This window comes from Patella vulgata, chromosome 9 (assembly GCF_932274485.2).
Source record: "Patella vulgata chromosome 9, xgPatVulg1.2, whole genome shotgun sequence".
Taxonomy (NCBI): Eukaryota; Metazoa; Mollusca; class Gastropoda; family Patellidae; genus Patella; species Patella vulgata.
The window spans coordinates 33,255,025-33,281,325 of record NC_065887.2 but is presented as its reverse complement, the minus strand read 5'-3'; the positions used below and the strand labels follow the sequence as shown (position 1 = coordinate 33,281,325).

The 26,301-nt window shown below is 33.9% G+C and overlaps 1 protein-coding gene across 4 annotated transcripts in view; it reads left to right on the top strand.

Annotated features, from left to right (window-relative positions):
- The window catches only part of LOC126832718 (dual specificity calcium/calmodulin-dependent 3',5'-cyclic nucleotide phosphodiesterase 1A), a 298,858-nt gene that overhangs the window by 227,844 nt on the left and 44,713 nt on the right, over positions 1-26,301 (top strand). For all 4 annotated transcript variants that reach the window (XM_050563586.2, XM_050563587.2, XM_050563588.2 and 1 more), the window contains one exon: positions 23,237-23,302. In XM_050563586.2, the coding sequence (XP_050419543.1) occupies positions 23,237-23,302 (66 nt within the window). The remainder of the gene's footprint in view (positions 1-23,236; positions 23,303-26,301) is intronic.

Sequence of the window (26,301 nt, the reverse complement as noted above, 5' to 3'; positions counted from 1 at the left end):
GTTTGATGTGATACTTTTTTTTAAAAGTCAGTATTGAATTGATCAGTTCAGTATATATATTTTTTGCGGTGACATTAACCATTTTGAATGTTTGGGAATTTTTTCACTTTTAAAAATGATATTTGGACAAAGTAATTTTATGTTGGAGTATTTGTGTCAGTTGCAACTCTAACCAAGTGGAAGAACTAATTAAAATTGTCATATTTACTTTACTTTATTTTTAGAACATGAAGCTCCCAATTAATTTTGATTGATTCACTTTTGTGGGTTTTTTCGTGGAGTATTGAGTTGTGAAATTTATGAATTTAAAATGACTTTATCAAGAAAGAGCAGGTCATAGTTCTGGATTAGAATTTCCAAAATTATAAGAAATAGTTGAGTTGAAATTGAATTTATTTTATATTTTCTAATTGGATAAATATTATTGAAGCATCAAAATTGCAGTGTTTGCATTATAGACACAGTTGATCTAGTTTTTAAAAAGAAAATTCTAGTCAGATCTTTTTTCCTGGTATTTTAGAAATTTAATTCAAAATATTGCTGATTGAATGAGTTTTATTTTATACGTAAATGAAACAAATTGTATTTCAACATGTATATTTTCTGTTAGAATAGAAAATTAATGTGGAATTCTGTATAATACGAGGACAAATATGTTAAAGAACTATTATACATCATTTATAGTGATATACAAGTTTTATTCAACAAATTTATATCAAATATCATACAACAGAATATGAGTATGCGGAACCAGGCTGCATTAAAAACAGATGTTTTTTACAGTAAGTATATATTTTTTTTTAATAATAAATAGATAATATTTAGTATAGTAAACATGGACAGATTATGGAATTGTGGGATCTGTGTAATTGATTAAATTGCTCAGTTTTGTTTATTTTGGTTGGTTTACTACTTAGTTTTCCATGGATGAAACCCATATATATGGCATGGACAGAAAATAAAAAGCTGACAGGTTTGAAAGAACAAAGAAGAAAGAGATTTGTCTTGTGTTGGTGGATTTGAGGATTTACATTAAATGTAGTCGACCTTTTAAAACATGATGAGATAGGAGAAAACCCACTGAAATCCAGAATACTTAAATTTTGATTGTATATTTTGGAGTTATCCCCCTGTTTACTTTCTTATTTGAGTTCACAGTGAGATTGCTCGTCATTGTGGCAAAAGAAAGAACCTAGTATAATTTCAGCATTTTCGGAGAGTCATTTTAAAACAAGTTATTTTTTCGGTTCACAGTTTGACTGGTAATGTTCTGAAGTGTGATATAGGACAAAGATAATTCATTGGTGAAATCTGAAGAACGCAATACACAACACCATTCTGAATGAACTTGTTATGCCATAAAGGAAGAACCATTTCAGGTTTTTAAATTGAACGTGTTTTGTTAAATTGTCTTTTGTTCACATTTCATAAAGAGGCTAAAGAATAATCATCTCTTTGATTTGAAACAGTGTTTATGTTCATGAGACAAAGAAGTCTATTGATTTTCAATGATTTTCGATAATTACTGTCAGAGTTATGACTCTTGATCACAGAAGAATCTTGTGTGTGGATACTCAACAGGCAAAAGTCATCATCTGATTACCGGTACATGTTTAGTATAATAGGTGTTAGCACTTGGAAGAACATGTTAGATTATTACGGACTGTCATTTAATCTAGTGGCATGGTTTTGGTTGCCAGCTTGTACGTGACGAGGAGTACAGTTGCCTGTCCAACTTTGTTGGTTTTCTGTGGGTAGTCCAGTTTCCTCCTTATGCTAAAAGAACCCACGATCGCATTATTGAAATAAAATTGAACCATTTGTCAGCCCCAAAATTACCTACTCTCTCTCTCTCTCTTCCTCTCTCTCTCTCTCTCTCTCTCTCTCTCTCTCCATTCAATGGAAATATTTTTAACTTGGAGGAATTGTTCATAATTTTGAACCATAAGGTTGAACCATAAGCCATAAGGTTGAACCCTATTAAAATAAAGTATACTGAGCGCCATGGAAAACGCATCGCTTAGTTTTTCGTATAACAAAATGATCCTGTAAACATATCTTATTTATTTGGCTTCTTATTGTGAACAATATTCAAATGGGAACACATCAATAACAACACATTTGTACACTTATGGATGTTTAATCTGTAATCAAGGGTACAAAGTCAGAGTGTTCAAAACCAAAAGTACGACACAGATGTCAGTGGCCCGTGTGTCCTCCATGGGCCATCATCACGGTAGGCTACAGCATTAACGCGACCCCTGCAAAAGTGTAGGGCGGTCCGGTGATGAAATGTGAAGTCTCCCCACACCATTACACTTCCCCCACCCCATCGATTCGTTTCGAAGACGTTCCCCAAGACGTCTCCACACACGTTGACAGCCATCAGCGTGATAAAGATGAAAGCGACTCTCATCACTGATGTAGCGGTCTTGAGCCTGGGTTGTAACGCGTTGTGGACCAGGACGTTGACAGTCACGTGTTGATCCAGTAACTAGAACACGTTCCACCAACCTTACCATAGTGGACTGATGACAATTGAAGTGTCTGGCAATAGCATGTGTAGACATGCCAGCCCGGGACATTCCCATGGCTTCATTCCATTGATTTTCAGTAAGTCTCGGCATCTCTAGCTCGATTCCTTCACACGTCCAACAACAAATTACGACAGATTGACGTTTCACATTTCATGTACTGCACATTAAGTTGAAAACATGCTTTTAAAGGGCTCACACACAATGCTGCACGTAAATATAGGGTTTTTCACGTGCATCTCGTGCAATTTTTTTTTGTGCACACGGGCCGATATTTTTTGCGTTTGGGAGCATTGTGTGAAACAATAGTTCATAGTATTGCATAATATTATACCTACAAAACCACCCAGTAATAAAATATTTGTGAAAAAAAAGTGATGCGTTTTCCATGGCGCTCAGTATATATTTCGATCATATACCAAGTATGTTCATATTTTGTGAATGTAATACAGAATAGGATTTTGTATAGGATTGTTACAAAGTTATGGTAGTAGGATTTTTTTAAAACTTATTCCTCAAAATTTCTTGACAATGATTTTAGAGAATGCACCAATGTCCTGCAGTTTGTGGACCCTATAGAGGTCATAATTTTTATCCGATTTAAATAAACGTATGATTTTGTCACCGGTACACACTAAAGATGGTCGAGTTCAAATTTCATGAAAATCGGTCCAAAATTGACAGACAAAATGGCCGCCGTTCGTTCTCAAATAGCGTAAAAATATGGTATATCAAGGTTGTGGACACTATAGAGGTCACAATTTTTATCCAATTTTGTTGAAACTTGAAATGTAAGTTTATAACCCAAAGATCTCAGTTCCTGTCGATATTCGCGCATATTGGACCGTAACTTCCTGAATTATGGCCCCTGATTGTACGAAAAATCGCGATTTTAGCTTGTGGACCCTATAGAGGTCATAATTTTTATCCGATTTAAAAAACCGTATTATTATTTCACCATTACACCCTAAGGATGGTTGAGTTCGAATTTTGTGAAAATCGCCCCAAAATTGACAGACAAAATGGCTGCCGTTCGTTCTCAAATAGAGTAAAAATATGGTATATCAAGGTTGTGTACGCTATAGAGGTTACAATTTTTATCCGATTTTGTTGAAACTTGAAATGTAAGTTTATAATCCAAAGATCTTGGTTCTTTATTATATTCGCGCATATCGGACCGTAACTTCCTGAATTATGGCCCCCGATTGTACGAAAAATCGTGTTTTTAGTTTGTGGACCCTATAGAGGTCATAATTTTTATCTGATTTAAATAACTGTATTATTATATCACTGTTACACCCTAAGGACGACTGAATTCGAATTTCGTGAAAATCAACCCAAAATTGACAGACAAAATGGCTGCCGTTCATTCTCAAATAGCGTAAAAATATGGTATATCAAGGTTGTGGACCCTATAGAGGTCACAATTTTTATCCGATTTTGTTGAAACTTGAAATGTAAGTTTATAACACAAAGATCTCAGTTCCTTTCGATATTCGTGCATATTGAATTGTAATTTCCTGAATTATGGCCCTTGATAGTAGGAAAAATCACTTTCTTGTTAGCTTGTTCTCTATCCATCTCTCGAAAATGTGGGCGTATCCTGCCTGGCAGCTGCTGGTTAGCTTATGGACCCTCTAGAGGTCACAGTTTTTATCCGATTTAAAAAAACGTTTGAATATATCACCGTTACACCCTAAGGATGGTTGAGTTTGAATTTCATAAAATGTCAGTTTATAACCCAAGGATCTCTGTTCCTGTCGATATTCGTGCATATCGAACCATAACTTCCTGAATTATGGCCCCTGATTGTACGCAAAAACGCGTTTTTAGCTTGTGGACCCTATAGAGGTCATAATTTTTATCCGATTTAAAAAACAGTATTATTATATCACCGTTACACCCTAAGGATGGTTGAGTTCGAATTTTGTGAAAATTGGCCCAAAATTGACAGACAAAATGGCCGCCGTTCGTTCTCAAATAGCGTAAAAATATGGTATATCAAGGTTGTGTACGCTATAGAGGTTACAATTTTCTTCTGATTTTGATGAAACTTGAAATGTAAGTTTATAACTTAAAGATCTTGGTTCCTTTTGATAATCACTCATATCCAAACGTAACTTCCTGGATTATGGCTCCTGATTGTTCGAAAAATCGCATTTTTAGCTCGCGGATTCTCTAGAGGTCACAATTCTTTTTTCCGATTTTAAAAAACGAAATGAAGGTTGAATTCGAATTTCAGGAAAATCGAAATGAATCTGCCCGACAACATGGCCGCTCTTTGTACGCAAATTGTGTAAAAGTATGCAATATGAAGGTTGTGGACCCTCTAGAGGTCACAATTTTTATCCGATTTTGATGAAACTTAAAACATATCTGTATATCCCAAAGATCTTAGTCTCTTTTGATATTTGCACATTTCAGACTATAACTTTCTGGATTATTGCCCCTGATTGTACAAAAAATCCTGTTTCTTTTTAGCTTGTTCTCTATCCATCTCATGCAAAATGTGGGCGTATCCTGCCTGCCAGCTGCTGGTTTAACACAGCAGCAGAATATATCTCGTAGAAATGTCTCTTTATATGTTGAGTTTATTTGCTGGGGGCATATCATTGTTCTATCGCTGTTTGTTATTTAGCATTAATTTAATGATATAGTTGAAAAACAGTTGAAATGTATTCACCTGGAGCCTATTCCATCAATTAGGACCGCCACACATTGACACAGAACATTTTTTGATTGATTACCTTGAAAGAGTAGTACACACAAACTTAAAGAGAGACTAATCTTCTTGTAACATAACATTTTATATTGAAATGAAAGCATTCAATTTCTGTTAATGATATCCCTGTAACATTACATAACCATCATTTAGAGACTATACTGAAACTACTGTGTAACTAAATTTGTTGCTGAAAGTAAAATATCAGAAGTTATGAATAGGAAATCCTATTCTATTTCAAATCTAAAAATACTTTCATTAAAAGTGAGTATCTATAGGCTTGTTATTTAGCAATAGCCATATTGTCAGTAGCCGGAATAAGGATTTTTCAGTTTCAATAATAGTTATGAGCGCTTTTTAGAAATTTAATGATAATATTTTATGAAATATAACATAAAATAACAGCAGTGTATAAATTTTATGAAATTCGTTTTAAAACACTGTTTTCAGAAGTTAAATATTCGTAATTACAAAGGCTCTTTTAGTGAGTACAACACACCTCATGATTAATATTGTTAATTCCCTTTAAGCCATTCCATGGAGTGGTTTTTTTTAACAGTATTATTTAGGTATTGAGAGCCATTCTATTCAATAATCAGATTATCTGGAACAGATTCATGGCTATAATCATGTTTTAAGATCACATTCTAGGAACGTCGGGGAGATTTTTAGGGGTAATTGAATTAGGATTGTTCAAAATAAGATTGAATTAAATGAAATAAACTATACACTATACATGTAACTTTGAATTTCGAAAAAAAAAATTCCAAGAAACAAATATTTTATGGTGGTATGGACATATTTTTGTTTTGGGAAGTCCATTCAGTTAAGCTCTCAGATTTAGAAAACCAGATAAATAAAGCTGGAAAAACTGGTGGTAGTCACAACAACACTTTCCACTGTCCTTGAGAACAATACTCAAGCATGGTGTATATCGGTTTTTGTCGATGTACGCATGCTTTCAACTTGAAAACCACCAATTGCTGCCAGTTGCCTGTGTTCTACTTTTCAGGTAACTAGTTGTACTGGGTCAGTTTCTCTAAAAAGGACAATCTGTGCACAAATGGCAACTGATCGTATTCAGTTTGTATGACCAAGAGGTCATGTGGACCGTCACGTGATCAGCATTTGCCGTTATTGCTGTGGGTTTGCTATGGATCCACATAACTATGATAAAAAGAAAGAAAAACTGTTTTCTTAAGAGGATACATGTGTAGGCCTACCAATATATTTGCTAAATTTCAGCTTAATTCTTCTAGAGCTAAAACAGTAAGAGACTGTCTGATAAAATTAACTGAAGAACAACTATGGAAATTTGTTATTATGAGACTTTCTATTTTGAAGTATTTATCTATGATAAGGTATTTCTCTATGGTATAATTAACACAAGGTTTGCAGTAAAAATACTATATGGCTTATATCACATATGGACAAAATTGGTATTTTCCAAAAACTGATAACTTTGACAGCCATTTTGAAAAAAAACCCACATGACCTACTTAAGCACCTGTTTCACTGATGTTGTTGTACCGTCCCGTGCTGAATTGAGCAACCAACCAGTTGCCTCAATAAGTTGCTGAAGTGTTGATGTACGCCGAACATGTAGATCGACTGCAACCGATCAGTTGTGTTACTTCTTCTCGCCATGTCGATGTAAGCCATGCTTAATCGAACGAAGCAGGTAGATGAAGTATAATGATTTATATAGTGATAAAATGAAATCTTTTTGAATTGTATGATAAAATTGCTCACATTTTATTTGAAATTACTTGTATGCTTCATGATTTTACATAAATGCCAGTATATATTTAATGGAAGCGTCTAATTCTTATCAGCATATTGTTAACCTGGTGTACTTATTAACTTTTAAGTGAAGATGATTTAGGTGGAAGCTATTTACTTCTAATGGTCCATCAGTGCTGTTTAAAAAAAAAAAGTGCTGTTTAGATTTAAGTTCTATTCATCTGGTTTTGTGACGAGAGTGGAAGATCATAGAAGTGAATAAAAATGTCCATTGACTGCAAATTGTTAAAATTGCCTAGGTTGGACAGAATATGTCAGTTGTTGGATGCAGAAAATAAGAAATCCTGTGTATACATTGGCAGGAGCTGTAATATAAGTTTACATGAAAAATTTGGACAAGAGGATTTAGAAATATGCCTTTTCAGACAAAAGCAATTCTGTCACATTGCTAACAGAAATTAAATGCTTACTGTGTTGAGTAAAATAATCTTAAGTAGTCACAAAATGACTGAAATGTCATGAAAATATTAATCAATGTTCTTGTTATGGCTTAGTTTGAAAACCTATACAGTACACAAAAAATTCAAATCAAAATTTAAAAATAATGTGAATAATTGCAAAGACAATTTTAGATCTGGAGACAATTTTAGATCTGGAGACAATTTGGCCCCCTAGGTAGTATCCTGTCATTTAGCTACAATTTCATTAAACATCTTTTGATGAGAATAAATGAGAAGTTGGAGATGAGCCACAATTATTCTCCAATCAATACTCAACAAATCAGGCTCCATTATTATTCATGAAAGATGTAACACTGGAATTACGAAAGATGGAAATTAACAAAGCATTTAACGAGATGATTACCTTTTGTCTCTTTAAAGCATAACGAAGACGAGACAAATATGTAGACTAGTTTGGTATGTTAAAGAAACACTTTTAGTTTTAAAGAAGAATGACTAGATTCTGTATTATTGGGATGCATTTTTTGCCTAAATGTTTCTAATTTAGAAAAAGTGTGTATTTAATATTTCATGCATGAAAACTTTCCTTGCAGTGCTAGTGTTTTTATACGCCCACATTTTAATGTGGACGTATATTGTTGTCGCCCCTGTCCGTCCGGACGTTCGTCCACAATTGTTTGTGAACAGTGTACAGGCCACAATTTTTATCCGATTTCAATGAAACTTGAAATATAAATTTATCACCCTAAGATCTTGGTTCCTTTCGATATTCGCGCATATCGAACTGTAACTTCCTGAATTATGGCCCCTGATTGTACGAAAAATTGCGTTTTTAGCTTGTGGACGTTACACCCTAAGGATGGCTGAGTTCAAATTTCGTGAAAATCGGCCCAAAACTGACAGACAAAATGTCCGCCCCTAGTTCTCAAATAGCGTAAAAAATATGGTATATCAAGGTTGTGGACCCTATAGAGGTCACAATTTTTATCCGATTTTTTTAAAACTTGAAATGTAAGTTTATAACCCAAAGATCTCAGTTCCTTTCGATATTCGCGCATATCGGACCATAACATCCTGAATTATGGCCCCTGATTGTACGAAAAATCACTTTCTTTTTAGCTTGTTCTCTATCCATCTCTCGAAAATGTGGGCGTATCCTGCCTGGCAGTCACTGGTTATAATTGTCAGGGTATCTGCTCTTTTTTTTTTACACAGATAATAAAATGAACATATGTAAGGTGCCCCACCATAAATAAATATCTCCAAATAGCTCAACAATTACAGCACAATATTTATATATATACCAATCCTTAAACCTTTTTTGGCACATTTATAGTCACTAAGTAAATGGCCATGTTGTACTTAATAAGCTATGACCATTTAACCATCGATAAATAATATCCTGAAAAATGGTTCTGAGTGTCGTCCATAACATCCAGGCACTTTTGAGCAAAAAATAGGTTACGTGCCCTTGTTTTGAAATTAGTCTTGCTTAACCAGTCTGCCGACCATTCTCCATCTGATTGACAGGCTGGGATAATCAAGACTACTCTTTTTTACAAAACATGACAGAAGGCTGGAACAAGAAATTAAATTTAGAAAAACGCATGGTAGGCAACTTAACAAATGTTTTAAGAACCTAATAAAAGTTAAAATGAAACTACTGCTAGTATCATGTTCCTGTCTAACCCGAGTTTTTCAGAGATATTATTTGTACTAAACCAAAAGATGCTGCTCCTAACGGTATAGTTAATGATAAAGCAATTTAAAAAATAAAACGAACGTAATTTCTAAAGCTACTGTAATAACCAAAAGGCTAAATATTACTGCTATTCAGAATCGTCAACAATAGATTTTTTACGACTGTAATAGTTGATAGATGTGTTGAGAATTTCATGTGCAATGGCTATTTATAGACTCAAAGCGAGTTCGTTACTAGCCAGAAATCACTTCGAGACCTTCCACTGAAGCATGAACATTCACCGTGTTGAGTGCCAATTTTAGTTGAGAAATTTTTCGGCACATGGGGCACCCTAACATATCTCTTATGATGGTCTCGAAATAACCTAGGTTACCTAGTTGTGCTGAGTCCTGTGAAGTCTACCATATATCCTATTTTACTTAATGCATGCAAATACATTTGAGGATCCAAACTACCTGTAAGGTCTGGGAGAAGGAGTGTTTTATATATACTCTTCAAAAAAAGTAGGGGATATTCAGAAACAATAAGAAACTGCGGAAATGCACTGCTGTTTTTATTAGAGGTAACCAGTGTATGTTAATAACAGGCCAATTGCCTACACATGAACATAAACAGTTCATATGGGCGGCTTATCTGACGGTCCCATTTCACTCGCAAAGAGATACACTGTCCAAAATGAAAATGGACGGTAATTGCTCCACCAATCCTCAGACATTCAGCAATTCGTTGTGGCATGCTCCTAATCAACCGTCCAATCACGATTTGGGACAATCTGACCCACTCCTCTTGCAATGCCATGGCCAATTCTTGCAGTGTTGTTCATTGACGTCGACTCTCCCGATCAAATTAAACGTAACACACTAAAGCAAAGATATGCTAAACAGTAAATCTTATGCAAGAACCGATGAAAGCAAACATGGATAGGATAAACCAGCAAGCGGCAGTTTTCAGCAACCCTTCCTTGAAGTGTCAAATTTGACCATGAACCCCTCCCACGTGTATGGCGCTATTGCGTGTCACATGTGCAGCTCAGTGGTTCTATTGGGGCAATAAGTTCTTCATCTGTGAACATACTCTCAAAGCATGTCAGGTGTCCATGACCATTTATCACATCACAACCTGCAGAGGTATTTGCATTTCAATATCCCCTACTTTTTTTTGAAGAGTATATACTAGAGCAGTCAATATTATGTTAGATCGCAAATTAGAATCAAATGGAATACAAAGAGTTTAATGGCTCATCAACATATCAACACAATAAAAAACTCTAATATGTAATTCTTTGAATTTATATTTATGATGCATTTATTATGTCACATAAAAATAAATTCCAAAATCGGGTGATTTTAGACATAGATACTTTTCTATTTAAATTTGTTATTCTATATGGCTTATTTGATTATTTTTCTATTTAAATTTGTTATTCTATGGCTTATTTGATTTGGTTCATGATTTTATTATTCATAGGAAATAGCAAAGTGTGGGCATAAGCTTGAAAGCAAATATGTAATGTCCGCTTTCTGTGAGCTGTAAATATTGTTGATGCTAGTCAGTCTCGACTTTTATGATAATCAATGGTTACATGATTATATGATAATCAATGGTTGCATGATTATGTCTATCTACTATTAGGATCAGAATCTTTATTCTGAATTTAAAGTAGCTAATTCCGTAACTCAATATCATCCAAAATCTTCGACATTGAAAACATGATTTTTTTTGCAATTTAAATCAGCATTGGTGTTGTGGTCTTACCTGGAAAAGATGGGCTTCTGATATCCAATATTTAAGACAAAATAAATATTTTACCATTGGTACACGAATCGTGTACCATAATGCGTTTCAGCGCCATTTGTAACAAGGTGCTCAAAGAATGAGGATATACATATTCCACAAGTCATGTCAAACGGTGATGCCATATTCTTATTTGGAGAGCATGCGCAATATATACTATCGGTGTTGACTGGAATAACCAGACGCTAGAAACTGTCTTTCGGTTGAGACTTCTGGCGTATTTCGCCGAACATAACTGATGACAATTCACAGTAAAACGGAAACGGTCGAATGTAAAACAGTTTATATAAATTCATATTACATTATTATATGTGTTGTGACCCATTTGTGCCAATTTCTAGGTCCAAAATATTAGCGATTTAGCTCCTTTAAGAGAAGCTTTGTACATTTAAAATATCAAATATACTTCTTAGAATATCATTTGAATAATCCTATTTGTTTTGTCAAATTTTTGTCTTCAGTGAAATTATATCCTATTAGTAATAATGGTGAATCCCTTATGTTTCAGTTGTCAGTTTTGTTCTTTAATCTTGCTTATCTATTGCTGTAAAATCAAGTTTTTTTAGGCTTTTAAGATCATCAGTAATTGATTGATAAGTCAGAATATTTTCAGGAAGTTTTTAAGACTATAAAGAGAGTCCAATGAGTGTTACTGGAGCTGAAACATTAGTGAAATTTATTATTTTGTTTAAGCTTATTTTATATATCAACTTTTCCATTAACCTAAGTGGTATATCAGGATTAGTTTACAAAGAGTTTTAAAGCTTTCATTGATAGTTTTTAGCATTTTACACACTGATGTTGATAAGCATTGTAAAATATTTTGATATATTGCTTCCTTGACAATGTACATATACAAAACTGGACAAGCTTATATATATATAGTCTGGCCAGGTCAGAACACCAGTACTCCTTTCAGTTGGGGTGATTTATATTGGGTTTATTTTAACTGTGTAGTGGTTCGCCTTTGTTATTGATAATTGAGGAATTGTGAAATGTTGAAGAATCAATTAAATCATTCTTTTCATTAGAAATCTGAAGTTCAGTTCATGCATGAAAGTAACCTTTTTTAATCTAAATTGGTGATTCTATTTCTAAAATGAGTGCTCAGTTGTACTGATGTTCAGTCATAACAAAATAACACATCTGATGTCAAGTCGTAAAACACCAGATATTCAGTCATAATAAAAGAAATTTCTGTTTTTGTGTCTTTACAATACAAAAGCAACATATGTTCAATCATTCAAAAACAAAAGTTGTATTCATGAAAATACCCTGGTGTTTGGTCATAAAAAAGAAAATCCGGTGATCAATTATACCCTCACCCCTCAGTTGGAACATAAAAAAACCCAAATGTTATGTCATAAAAACACCTCTGATGTTTAGTCAATAAAGACAACTTATGTGCACTTTGTTAACTCCTGATATTTGCGTTTTATAAAAAGACCAAACAGAAATTACTCTAGAATGAAGCGCAACACCCGATTAAATTATCTAAGATACCATAGATCATGGCTGATTGGTCAAAGTCCACAATCTATACAAATATGATAACGAAAATTTGAGCAAAGTAATTGATCAGTCATTGAGGGAATTTTGGGAAAGAAGGTGGCGAAATTATGCCAAATATTACTTTCAACCCAGAGTAAATCTGATCAGAGAGGAAACTATTTAAGATTCACATCTCGGTAGATGATAAAATGGTCGCTTGTATAAAATCATTAATAAACCTAATCTAACCTAATTCCACCGTGACGACTTTCATCACTGATTAAATTAATGTCTTTCGATGTGAGATTTTGGTGAAGTCGCCAACTGACTACAAACTCTTCCTCTGTCTTTACCAAGTGGCTTTTCAACTGATAAGAGTCTGATTTTATTTGTTTGATCTGTTCTTTGCGTTTTATTAGATTGTGGTCAAATTATTGATCCGGCACTTGGGTTAGATGGCCATCCGCTTTTCCTCCCTTTTGTGTGTAGCTCTATTCTTCCAGTACAGGAGACGTTTTTCACATTTTCTTTGACGTTTCATCCGTCATCATATTCTTAGGAGACTTAAACAAACGACCAGAAAAACTTGTAATATACTTTGCTGTGATCTAGTAGCTCGTATTTGTAGTGTATAATAAACATTTAGGTCGATGTCTGTGAGTTTTAATCTAACAGAAGCGTATTTTTTATTGTTTTGATTGAACACATAAATTTGAAACATAATGACATCCTTTTGGTTCGTTTTTTGCTTAAATAGCCAATTGGTCTTTTTTGGCTCATTCTAAACTCATTATGCTGTGACTTTTGACCTTTTACATGTAAAGGATTATAATTGTGAATTTTACATTTTATTGTTCTCAGATTTGAGTAAGAAAACTATTCTTGGATTATTTAACATTTGAATTTCTACTTAATTATTTTTCTATTATTAAGCAGAGACGTTTGTCGTCACAGAGCAAAACAAACATTTTTCCAGTAATTTACAGGGAATACCTATTATGCAAATTCAGTTCTATGCAGATTCTTTCATCCATGCAAATGTTATATCTGTTTTAAACACCTTTAATGTCTGCTGATCAAATGTGTTGAACTTTCTCTAACTATCTTCTATTTCTGGACGTTTTTTATTCCCAATGGTTTGTTTATGACTGGAGGCAGACGCTTTTACTGTTCGACAAATGTGAGTCAATCGCGAGAGAATATATATGCAAATTCAGTGATTGTGCATTTACAAAAACTATGCATTACATGCATACAGAATAGGATATCAGAGGAAAATAATGAAGGATGTCAGAAATTCAAGTCATGCTAATCTGAATGGATTGTTTTGATATTTATAAGATCGAGATTTGTAAAAACAAATTGAAGATATGATAATCTGAATAGATAGTCAAATTTTATGAGATTGTGGCTATCTGTGTTGTACTAGAAAAAAATCAAAGCATGGTAATCTTGTAATTTTATAGAATAAGTGGATTATGCACATGTGGAATAGAAATTAGTGAAGACAACGGACAAATAGTTATAATATCACAAACATTCTCTGTGTGATATTGAAATTATATTATTTTGGAGAATTGATGAATTAATCATAAATAATACTGTAAGGGCATTATCCAGTTGTGCTTATGTTATCCAGGGTAAGGTCATCAAAAGGTGAGAAATATATTAAACTTATTAATTATATTCATTCATTCGTTTATATTAAGGGTTTTGGTGACACAATTGTACATGTCTAGCCTCAAGTTTTTTGTTTTTGTTTAGTTGGTTTTTTTTTTAGGATTGGGGGTGATGGGGGGGTTTATAGTTTTATCGAACTACTAAAGGGCCAGGTGTATACCACAATAGCATTGATGTAGACATTACACCGCACTATTACTGCTCTCACATGGTTTGAGATTTGTATTTGACTGCACAGGTCTGCTGTACCTGAATCTAAGCAGAGAGTAATCATCAAAAAAAGTGTTACCAGCTGTCTGGACAAAATTCTTCTATAACAACTTTCCTCCATTTAAGTTGAAGTCAGTCATTATTATTGTCTATTTCTTTGCTGGAAAAAATTTGAGTTGTCCTGAGCTGAATTGGGTGGAGTACTAAGGCTGACACAAGAAGAATGTCTTGATTTTGAGTCAGATGTGTCTCTTGTACATATTTGGTCTTCGTAAAATTCATTTCAGTCCATCCAATTTATTCAGGCATTAATCAGACTGGAGGATTCCCCCAGGATATAGAAACTGTACTCTAATACACCATAAAATGAAACTATCTTTAATTATTGCAGTACCTATTGGTCTAATAAAATCTGAAGTCATGTGGGACTTAATTAGTGAGAATGACGGAATTGCCCCTGATTTGTTCCAAAGATAGTTGTAAAATTTTGAAATACATGAGATTTTAATATGTACGAATTCCAAGCCCTACTGAATGGTCTGAATGTGGTCCAGACTTTTGGTCTGAAATATGGCTGTGAATTTGATCCGATGATTGTCTATGGCCCTCTTTAATAAAAGGCTTGATCTCACTTTAACTCCGTACATCTTGTCAAAGCCTTCACTTAATACCCTGCATATTTCGGCACTAATTTCGATTGGGTACTCACCCTGCGTGTGAGCCTATCAGATTCCTCAATTATTGCAAATACTAAGTCTCGCGCTTTCCAGCTAATATGTCTACCTGTAATAATCATGTTCAAGGTTCAATCAGTGTCAAGGTTTCCGTGGAGTTCGCTATATCACAACCTCTGATTGGACGCTACTGTTCACGTGTCTGCAGATAACGTAGATGTAAGTTCGGGAATCTAGTAACATCCAGATGTTGTAAAACTCACAGTCATTCCTTCAGGAACATGATCTGTGGCCAGACACAGGGTGACCTAGTGTTTATGCGCCCACATTTCATGTATAAGTACAAATATTGCCGTGGTCCCTGTCTGTCAAGATTTTGATTGTGGACACTCTACATGTCACAATTTTTATCTGATTTTAATAAAAATAGAAATGTTTATATCCCAAAGATTTCGGTTCCTTTCAATATTGGCATATACAGTCCGTAACTTCATAGACTATGGCACCTAATTTTACGAAAAATCATGTTTTTAGCTTGTGGACACACTAGAGGTCACAATTCTTGTCTGATTTTGATAAAACTTAAAATATATCTTTATATCCCACAGATTTCAGTCCCTTTCGATATTAACACATTTCAGACTATAACTTCTTGGATAATGGCCCCTGATTGTATGAAAAATCTCTTGCAAAATGTGGACGTATCTTGCCTGGCATGTTTATATACCAAAGATCTCTGTTCCTTTCGATATTGGCGCATATCGGACCATAACTTCCTGGATTATAGCCGCTGATTGTATGAGAAAGTGTGTTTTTAGCTTGTGGAACCACTAGAGATCACAATTTTTATACAATTTTAAAAATTGTTCAAATGTATCACTGGTACACCTTAATGACGGTTGGGTTCGAATTTCATGATATTCGGGCCTGAACTTCCCTTCAAAATATCCACTCACCTGTAACCCCTCAAGGTCACAATTTTTATCCGATTTTGATGAAACTTAAAATATATTTTTATATCCGAAAGATCTGTAACATCCTGAATTATGGCCTCTGATTGTACGAAAAATCGCTTGTTAAATGTGGGTGTATCCTGCATGGCAACTTCAGCTTAGGTATATCAAAATTTCACAAGAACTTTTGTATATTTCTCAAATCTAGAAAGTTTAGGCTGCAGTAAGTATTTTATTTGATTTAAACAGTACAAAATTTGATGAATCTGAGATATGTATTAGTTATGTGATGATAGTCAGTGACTAGTTGCGATTACTTTATATCACAACTAATTAAAATTGTTAAGATAATAAATTGTTTCTTCATTCTTGAAATTCTTTCACCTTTCCTGATAACACTTAATCCCAAAGGTTAGAGAAGTGGTGCCAAAATTTGGCAGTCTACAAAGTGGAAAAATTTGACATTATCATTCACGAACATGGTTGATGTGTCCAAGATTCAAATCCCTTCAGTTACAAAGAGAAACAGTCAACTTTCACTTAATTCAGAAGATTAAAGGAAATGTTTTCAAATTCCTTTAGCGTAGGTAAATATAGGAATCTATATTTTCCCAGTTCGGTTGGCACGTGATTGATAAATATTGGTGTTTTAGGGAAAAAGAAGTCAGTCCAGTGTAAATATTAGTAACATTGGTAGTGCCGAAAAAAGATTCATTGACAGGAGCCATACTCTGCAAGGGTAATTAAAAATAATTATGGTTTATAAATGACCATGGCAAATTATGGTTTCTAAATAACCAAGGCAAATTTATTAATTCTGTCCATTTATATTAGATGTCAGAAGTAAACTATGCACTAGGTAGGAAATATGCTTATTGTTTCTTGAACATTTGATACTATATGAAATAGATTTAGGGAGCATTTTTTTGTGTTTTCAGTCTCTGTAAGAAGCTGAATTTATGGCAGTGTTCGGTCTCCATCTTTGATCGGAGGTTAACTAATTTTTTTTGTTTGATGAAAGATAGGTCTTTATGAAAGATAAATTTTATTAGATTGAATGTAAGAATATCTTTATGTGATAATATCTTTATTCCATCCATGCTTTAATGTAATTTATTAGTTGTCATTTAAAGAATAAATGGTCTTTTCAATGTATATGTTTTTCTATATTCTATCTAGTCTGGGGGGTAAGGGTTAGGCAGGAAAACAAATGGCTTTTTAACCAAATTGATTCTGTAGTTTTCAGGATCAAATATCCTTTTGCTTTGTATCTAAATGAATTTTTGTCCAGCTTCTAATTGCTGATAAAAGCTTACTATTAATCAATCAAACTTGATAATTTGAAGAACCTTATTTAGTTTTTCATTAAAGGTACACGCTTGCAATGATGGCTGCAAACCTATAATTAATCTCTAGTTCATGTGAATCAACATCAAAGTCTATTAACTTTATAGATTTTAATGTTCATTTGTCACTCATACAACCAACAGAAGACATTTAGACATCGACAGGTAAACAGCATTGTGATGTGATAATATTAAGAACAAAAAATATATATATATTCAGTGCTCCAAATAATGTTCCTAGTCTCTCCAGGAGTACCTAGTTAAACATACATTATGCAAGAGCTAAATCTATCTATTGCAGGTCTTTCTTTAGGCCTGAAATGTTATCTAAATTATTAATTAGACATTAATTAACTTATCCAGACCATAATCAACTCTAGATGGCATCGCTAGCCTGCGATCTTAAGTGGATTGTGAGCCGATTTACTGCATATCTTTCCTTCTCGATTAAACGATTAAATGGATAATCGAAACTATGCTGTTTATCGTACTGACTTTAGTAATGATGACCGAGGCTAGGCAGAAATTTCATTCGCTTAGTTCTCGGTTCATAGTGGTTTAATTTGAATGAAATTTCATTCGCTTAGTTCTCGGTTCATAGTGGATCAATTTGAATGAAATTTTAATTATTATAGTGAGAACTGCCATCTCGTTATCGAATCTCCCATAATGTATCTTTAATAATAATAATAATCCTTTATTAATGTAGAGCGATAATACTAAAACAGAAGTTTCTATTTCACTTTTTCAAGTTTTCTCCTTTGAACTATGGAAAATGCCTCTGTAAACAGGAAAGTGGAGATACTCACTTTCGAGTTTGTAAAACTGATTCAACAAAATCACAAAATTGTACCCTAGTTAGTTTTTGTAGTGACATCTTTCTCTTTGGCACGCTTGAAAATTCTTATATGAGTGCTAATTTATTTAGCTTCATATTACTTGAACATGAAAAATAATTTGAAAAGTAATGATATTTTATATTGAAATGTAGTCTGGTGTATGATTCTGTCTGTATCATCAAGTAGATTAAAAATTTTATCAGGGTCGTCACAAAGTGAATGATTATGGATAAACTCAATTTATTTTCTGGACATGTGCATTATATAGAATGGTTTTAAACATTTTAGCAAAATTGACCAACTACTAATAATTGCTGTGATTAGGTGCACAATTTAATGGAGGATAAAGGCTATTGTGCGAATGGTAGCTGGGCCAAATTTTCAGGACATTTCTAAGATGGTTTTTTTTGTCAGCATTACAAGCATTGCAGATAGTTAATTTCTTTTGACAATGTGTTTTTGGAGTGGTTATGTAAAAATTCATTGTACCTTCTTTGAATAATCATTGCATTCAGTAGAAACATATTCAAATATTCAGCAGGTTTAAGTATTTAAACAGTTTCTTCTTTAATATAATTGGATGGAGATATGTCTGTTTTTGATTAGAATGAAAAATGCGAAAAGGACACTGTTTGATTGACAGGGATAAGAAAGATTGTAGGGAAATATCGTAGATTACGACCTGATAAATTGACAAATGTAATTAGATGTCGGATGATTTACCATTCCGGATTTTGTGTTCCCATCAATCTCCAGACGGGACTTTAATTAAGGAATGGCTCAGACCTTGTATCTGTTCCCCATCTCTAATGTTACTGATCACAGTGGCTGGAATGTTTTTCAGAGGTTAAACACTGCTGCTTTAAGGATCATCAAATGTCAAGGTTGAAATCAAAAATTCTGTTTGATAGGTAAATTGTGAACGTGAATTTATATGCTTTTCTTGATTACATGGTAATGGGCTCACCACTTAGTATAGGTTCTGATTGTATGATTAGCTAATATTACAGAATCTTATTAATTTTCTAGACTAGATCAGCTATGTCAAAGATTTGCAACCAGTCAATATAACTAAATTCACAAACAAAAAAAAACAACAAAAAAACCACAAAAACATAAAAGAAAAAACAACTACTGAAACAAAATTCATAGGGTGACCAATAACTGTGGCATCAACAACTTGAATAATAAGACTCACATTCATAAAGTAAACAAAAAACAAATAAGAAATATCTATTAAAGTTAAGGCCTTACAAAGAAAAAAAATAGGATAGCATTATTCATATTCAACAGTGTTTACCAATAAAGATTATGTCATAAATTACAGTATTTATGATAAAGGATTATCCTAACCCTATCTTAACCTTAACCACAAGCTAATATTGATTAGGTTTTTAAATAACCTTTTACAAACAAATATTCTTGTTCTCAGACATTCTTTTTAAAAAAATCTGATGCATGAGGGAGGTTTTTATTTTGGAGTTTATTTTTCTATCAAATGTCCATGTGGCTAAATGACTTATCACAAACATCACATTTTAAGATTCTACATTGATCTCATCATTGGTCAATTCATGCTGTTTACAGGAATTCACTGTACATAAATATTAATTCTTCTGTTACAGATTTTGTAGTTCTATTCTTTTATTTTTTTACAATCTTAACAACTGAATCCACAATATTAGAATAACTTTAGTGTGGAACAGACCTGCAACCCCTCAGAGCTGAAATGCAGTAGGGTAGTGTAAAAAATGCAGTAGAAACCATGATTTGGCAGTAGATTTCCAAAAACGCGTAAATTCGCACTTCCAAGGGTAATTAATTTAGAAATGATACACTGAACTGCAGGCCCAACAATACAAAAATTGCATTAAATGGGTAATAGATAAAATATACATAAGCAATGGTAACCATATCTAAAATTATTTATGTAATTAAACCAAAATTGAATATGTAGCCTACAAAAAGAAATAATTAGTAACATATAAAAAAAATAATTAAAATTACCAGTCCACTGTACTGGCAGTAGGCCTATCACTTACCAGTACCACTTTTCTTTTGTTTTAACTTAGCATGATTTTAAAATATCCTTGTGACGTGTGTTCCCCATTCCGAGAGTTTTTGTCAATGTTTCATGTAAGATTATATAGTTTTTCTACATTAGGAATAGAGGGGGGGGCGTAAAAAATTAGTTTTGTAAACTACTAAATATTGGTATTGATTTAATCATGCTTCCCCATGGCAATTATCCTCTCAATGTACGGGATTTTTTTCCCCCGTGATTCTGTAAATCTGCTTTTACATTTATTCGAGAGAGTGTTCCATGTAAGTCAGAATCGTCGAGACGTATTCCCATCTTGTTGTGTTGCATTCAAAGTATTGTATTAGATGCTGTACGTACGTACGCACGCAAACGAAAATGTCAGCCATTGCTGCCGTAAATTGGTCGCTATTTGTTTAGTTTATTGCTACGCATTTTAAGAGTATTTGGAACACGTGCCAATAATTATATCCGCTTTATTAACTCTAAAATAGGTTGAAAAGAATTTGAGAACAAATCTCTTAGCTAAATTATACCTTACAATATCCCAAATCGATTTTGATGACCGAAAGTCGCGATCTTTATTGTTTACATGCAAAGAGTTGCTTCCCTTAGTTCCATAGTTTTGGCAAGAAAATTAAAAAACTCTTTGTTTGAAAATCCGGTTGAAATCTATTACCGCGCAGTAGAGCGGTACATGAGGCCTTTTCGCAGAAACTTTACCGAGTGATGCGGTAGAGTTGTCAGGTCAGGTGTGAAACTTTTAAAACAAATTTCCAAAATTAAAGGTTTTTTTAAGAAATAACAATAACGATGGCACGACGATGATGGTATTATAGAGTATTTTACAATATTACAAATATAATATCATTGTTGCAACATAGTTTTAATGACATGATACATGTTTTATGTCAAGTCACCAGCCGTCTCTAATTACCTCTCACAATGACAAAATCTGAACTTAAAACTGGAAGTGAATGCTTGTCTCTTTCATTAAGAACTATATCCGTCATTTACCAGTGTTTTCAAGGAGAAATTAATGGTTTAGTTTCTTCTCGGCGGATTATTGGCGCTTTAATTGGAACTACCAGTCAGCTGGTTTCATTATTGCCAGAGGCGCCTTGGAATCATGAAAGGATAAGATGGATCGGGGCTAACGACTTATTTCTCACAACATGAAAAAATCGCTGACATCATTGGCGACGATAAGTAAACAACGAAGGCAAACAAACAAGCAAAGAGAAATCAGCAGTCAATCTGAGCCCTCGGGGGCTAATTTACATTCCACTTGTCAATATAGCGGTATTGGTTCCATTGCAATGTACAACCCCCGCCAATAATATCATGATTTTATTACTCGCAAATTAAACCTTTGATCTCACCGTACACAGAGGTGGTGGGATTTATGTCTCATTTCTATTCTGGAAAAAATTAATAAATCTTCTGACGAATGATTTGCAAAAGATCAGACAAAAATTTATAATTTAGGTTGGAGTACATGAGTACATTCTATAACAAGTTCTATTAGAGTGTTTGGAGTGTCTGTTATGATGTACCAAACTGATAAGTGCTTAGCAGTAGGATTCAAAATATCGACTCGGTATTATATAGTATCATTGCAGGGTATTTCAATTGTTAAAATATACCAAGTAATATTCTAGTGGATTGTGTTGGAAAATTGGAACTTTTTGTAATTTGGAATATCCTACTTGAATCTTTCAATGAATCATATGATTTTAAGTTTGTGAACACATGGAATTTTGTGTTTTAGAGAAGCATGTTATATGTAAGTACACTGGGGCCAATTTTATGTATTAAAACTATTATACAAGAACTTCACTATAATGTAATCAACAACACTATATTGTGATTGAATTTGCAAAAGTTCAATATTTAAATTCAAAATCCAAAAATCGATTAATTTGTTTATAAAAAATAGAAATTCTATTTCCATGTACTGTTACTTAAACATTATTGTATTCTTGCGTATCGTGTTCATATAGCATGATTATCTGAAAGATAGACAGGAATTTTGGATCAACCACCCAGGCCAGATTAAACTTGCATGGGGCCCCTTACTGAAAATATAACTGAGGGTGACTGGGGCCGGCTGGGGCCCTTGCATCAACATTGAAAAAGGGGCATATTCTGGTGCATGCTACCTGGTTGCTGCAAAAATTTAATGTTCCCATTGTTAAACTCTACCATAACATATGAGATATTTATTTGAGGCACAATTAATATTTATTTTTAGAACTCATTTGGTGGGGAGGCTTTGATATTGGGGTCCCTGGCTGCCGTCCAGTCAGCCCCCACCCCCTTTAATCTGGCTCAGCGACAACCTACCCTACTATGTCTCACTTTTCTGTAGGAAGTACTGTTTTGTAGCAACAATGAAAAACATCAAAGGGAACACAGATTAAAACTAAAGGCGGTCAAACTGGTTTTATTATGGAAACTGATCTGTAGTTTGACATACATACTACAGGACAATTATATTATGAAACATGACTTATCTGTAAAAAAATCATCATTTCAGCTCATGTACATAGGTATCTGTATTCACCTCTAATATTCATTCATGTTCTCCCAACTTGTCCTGTGAATCTTAGCTACAGCACACATACACCCAATATGGCATCATTCCCATAACATTCTACATTTTGTGGAGCAATTTCCTTAAGGCATACATCATATTATTTTGCACTTGATTCTGTACAATAACATTTATTGAATATCTTGAGATCATGCCTTGGGAGAATGGAGAAAAACTCTTTTTGTACAAAATCCCTTTAAATAAAGTTTAAAACCACAAATACTTGCAGAAGGAAAAAGATTTGGCTTCAGTTTTGACTCCTCATAACAAGTCAATAAAATAGATCTCAATTAAGTCTTATTCAATATAAAATGTTAATGAATTTTGATTTAGAGTGATGATTCGTTGTAGTCCAGCCTTACCTCCATTAATTTAATTGGAATAGGGACTTGTATATGTACTTATTGATTGGATTAATACAACTGAGGATTTATATTTTTTGTTTTTCAGTTGCCAACCCACCTGAGAAGTCAAAAGATGACAGTAGCGTAGCTTCTAGAAATGGACAACTGTCAAGTAAGTTTTATCTTAATTAATATGGATTTTGAGGTATTAAATCTCCCTTTTATTACTTAATTATAATTAATGGTGAGGTCCAGCAGCATTAAGAATAAAGGTTTTTTGATTTAAATCTCTCCTTGCATAGAACATTTTCAATCTAAAGGAAAGATTCTTTGCTTGCAAATTATTTAAAATTAAACAGAATCTCACAAGCATAATGTAAGGCTGTCACTTTAATATCTGGATAGACAGTCCTAATTACTATTTAAAGACAATTCACTGGCCCCATTGATAAATTTTGAGTAGTTCAAAATGTCTGACATTTAAAACTTAAAAATAATGTATGCATGCTTATAACTGACATTGCTAAGAGAACGTTAGCACTTTCAGAGATGTCTGTGTCAGACCATATATGGATGTACAATATGGATAGCTTAAAGTTCAGATGTAGTCCAAGAAGCCCCATCAGGTACTTCAATACTCAACCAAAGTGTTGAATGAAGTCCAAAAATATCTAAAAGATTGTTTTTCTTTTTGCTGGCCGTATTTAGTGCTTCAGCACAGTGAATAAAAGAGCTGAATGAAGTGTGAAGACAATTAAAAGTATTTTTGTCCCATCTTAGGTCTAATACCTAACATCAGTTATGGCCTTTGATCACTTAAAAAAATCTTGTGGACGCCCTAGAGGCTAAAGTTTATATCCAATTGACTTTAAATTTATATACAGTGTTTAAGGTCATTGGACGAAGAAACCTATTGATTTTCTGTCAAAGTTAATTACTGTCAAAGTTATGGCCCTTGATCACTTCAAAAAATCTTGTGGACACTCTGGAGGCCAAAGTTAATATCCGATTGACTTGAAATTTATACACAGTGTTTAAGGTCACGAGACGAAGAAGCCTATTGATTTTCAGCGATTTACGATTATTACTGCCAGAGTTATGGCCCTTGATCATTTCAAAATATCTTCTGGATGCTCTGGAGGCACAGAGTTTCAGCGATTTACGATAATTACTGCCAGAGTTATGGCCCTTGATCATTTCAAAATATCTTCTGGATGCTCTGGAGGCACAGAGTTTCAGCGATTTACGATAATTACTGCCAGAGTTATGGCCCTTGATCATTTCAAAATATCTTCTGGATGCTCTGGAGGCACAGAGTTTAAGGTCTTGAGACGAACAAGTATATTGATTTTCAATGAATTTTTATAACGTGAACTGCTAAATCCATGATATTAAAAGTTTCTTGTACTAAATGTTAGCATGGGGCAGAATTTTATAAAAACCAAACAAATTCTAATGGTTTTCTGATAATTACTTAATGAGTTGTTACTCTTAATCAGATTTTAGTGTATTATAAATGGTTCATTACCGAAAAAAGTAAAAATATGCAACAACTCTTGTTGACTGCCTGGACGAATTAGCTGCTGTGGGCGTATGTTTCGTTGCCTAGCAACCTATCTTTCTTATTATCGGTCACTACTTTGTGTGGATAGCCCCTTTTAAGATAAAATTGAGAAGGTTTTGGCCGACTACGGCAACCATTTTGAAAAAACGAATGTCGCTCGTTTTTATCACGGATTATAATCTGACTGCTGTTCATGTTGGCATGATCATTAGAGAAAAATGGCACCTATTAACTGTTTCGGAAATGTGCTGTTCTATCTCAGATATTAAACCCATCACAGCATTTAGAAGGAACTCTAATCGAAAAGATACGCTAATGAAAGTGAGACTTACATACCCACTGAGGAATCTACAAACGAGCAGAGTTACGGTTAAAAATTTTTCGAAAAATGTATCAAGAAAGATTGTGATATCTGCGATAAATTAGATCAAAACAACTACTTTATTAGTGTAAAACTGGAAAGAAAATTTCTTGTCGCACTGTTTCTAATTGTTTGAGTAGAAACATATTCTACCTATTAACCTGGGGGGGGGGGGTGGATGGCTGAATGGTTAGCGTGCGCGCGCTGTATCATAAAGTCTGTCATTGAGTCGACTTGCGTGGTTTCGAATCCCCGGTTGTACGTGACAAGGAGTAGGGGCGCCTGTCCAACCATGTGGGTTTTCTCCGGGTCCTCCGGTTTTCTCCCACTGCCAAAAAGACCCCTATGCGCAAGCGAATTATTGAAATAAAATTAAACCATATGTTAGTCCCGAAATGACCTAGTTTGTGTCGAGTGGACGTTAAACCCCATTTCTCTCTCTCTCTCTCTCTCCTATTAACCTGCTTTTTATGTAAAAAATAATACATAGGAGAAAGCAAAAACGCCTTTTCAATACACTGCAATTTAAAAGGACATACGAGTAGAAATGTTATGATTAAAATTATAAAGATTTTTAAGACTGACAAATATAAAGGCAAAAATAATGCTATCCGAAAAGCCAATGAATTCAAATGGATTCACTTTTTAAGAATATTCGCACGGGATGGCATCAACGATAAGATATAGTCCCGAAGGGTCCCCCACTTTATTGTTTACTCTATTTCCCCACTGACCCTTTTGCACTTTTTTCTTAAAATTCTGTTAGCTTTTTCTCTCGTGCACCCCCATTTTTGGAACTCTCATTATAGACTCTGCTCAAAACACTTGGCATTATGTCATCAATTAGCCTTAGAGATCACCCGTGACGTCACTGCTATTCCTGTTTTAGAAAATGAAGGACGTCTGTGGACTTTGTCCCGGAGGTTTTCACACGTTCATACAACTTAAAACGGCTTTACCAAAGTTTTCACATGCAACCAAAATTACGAACGGTTGAATGATCTTAATTGACACCGGAAAACCTGACACCGGAAAAGAAGTTGATCCTTCCCTCGAACTAGAGGCCTGTACATTTTTTCACACATTGAATCACAATGATTTGGCAGAATCAAATCTCAGTAAAGAAGACAGTCTTTTTACAACATTTCAATCGAGTAACACAAAAACAATTTCGTGAGCTCCTTGTAGAATTCAAGAAGACTTCCCACAAGCCACTTTTCAAAGTATGCGAAATAGCAGCATAATT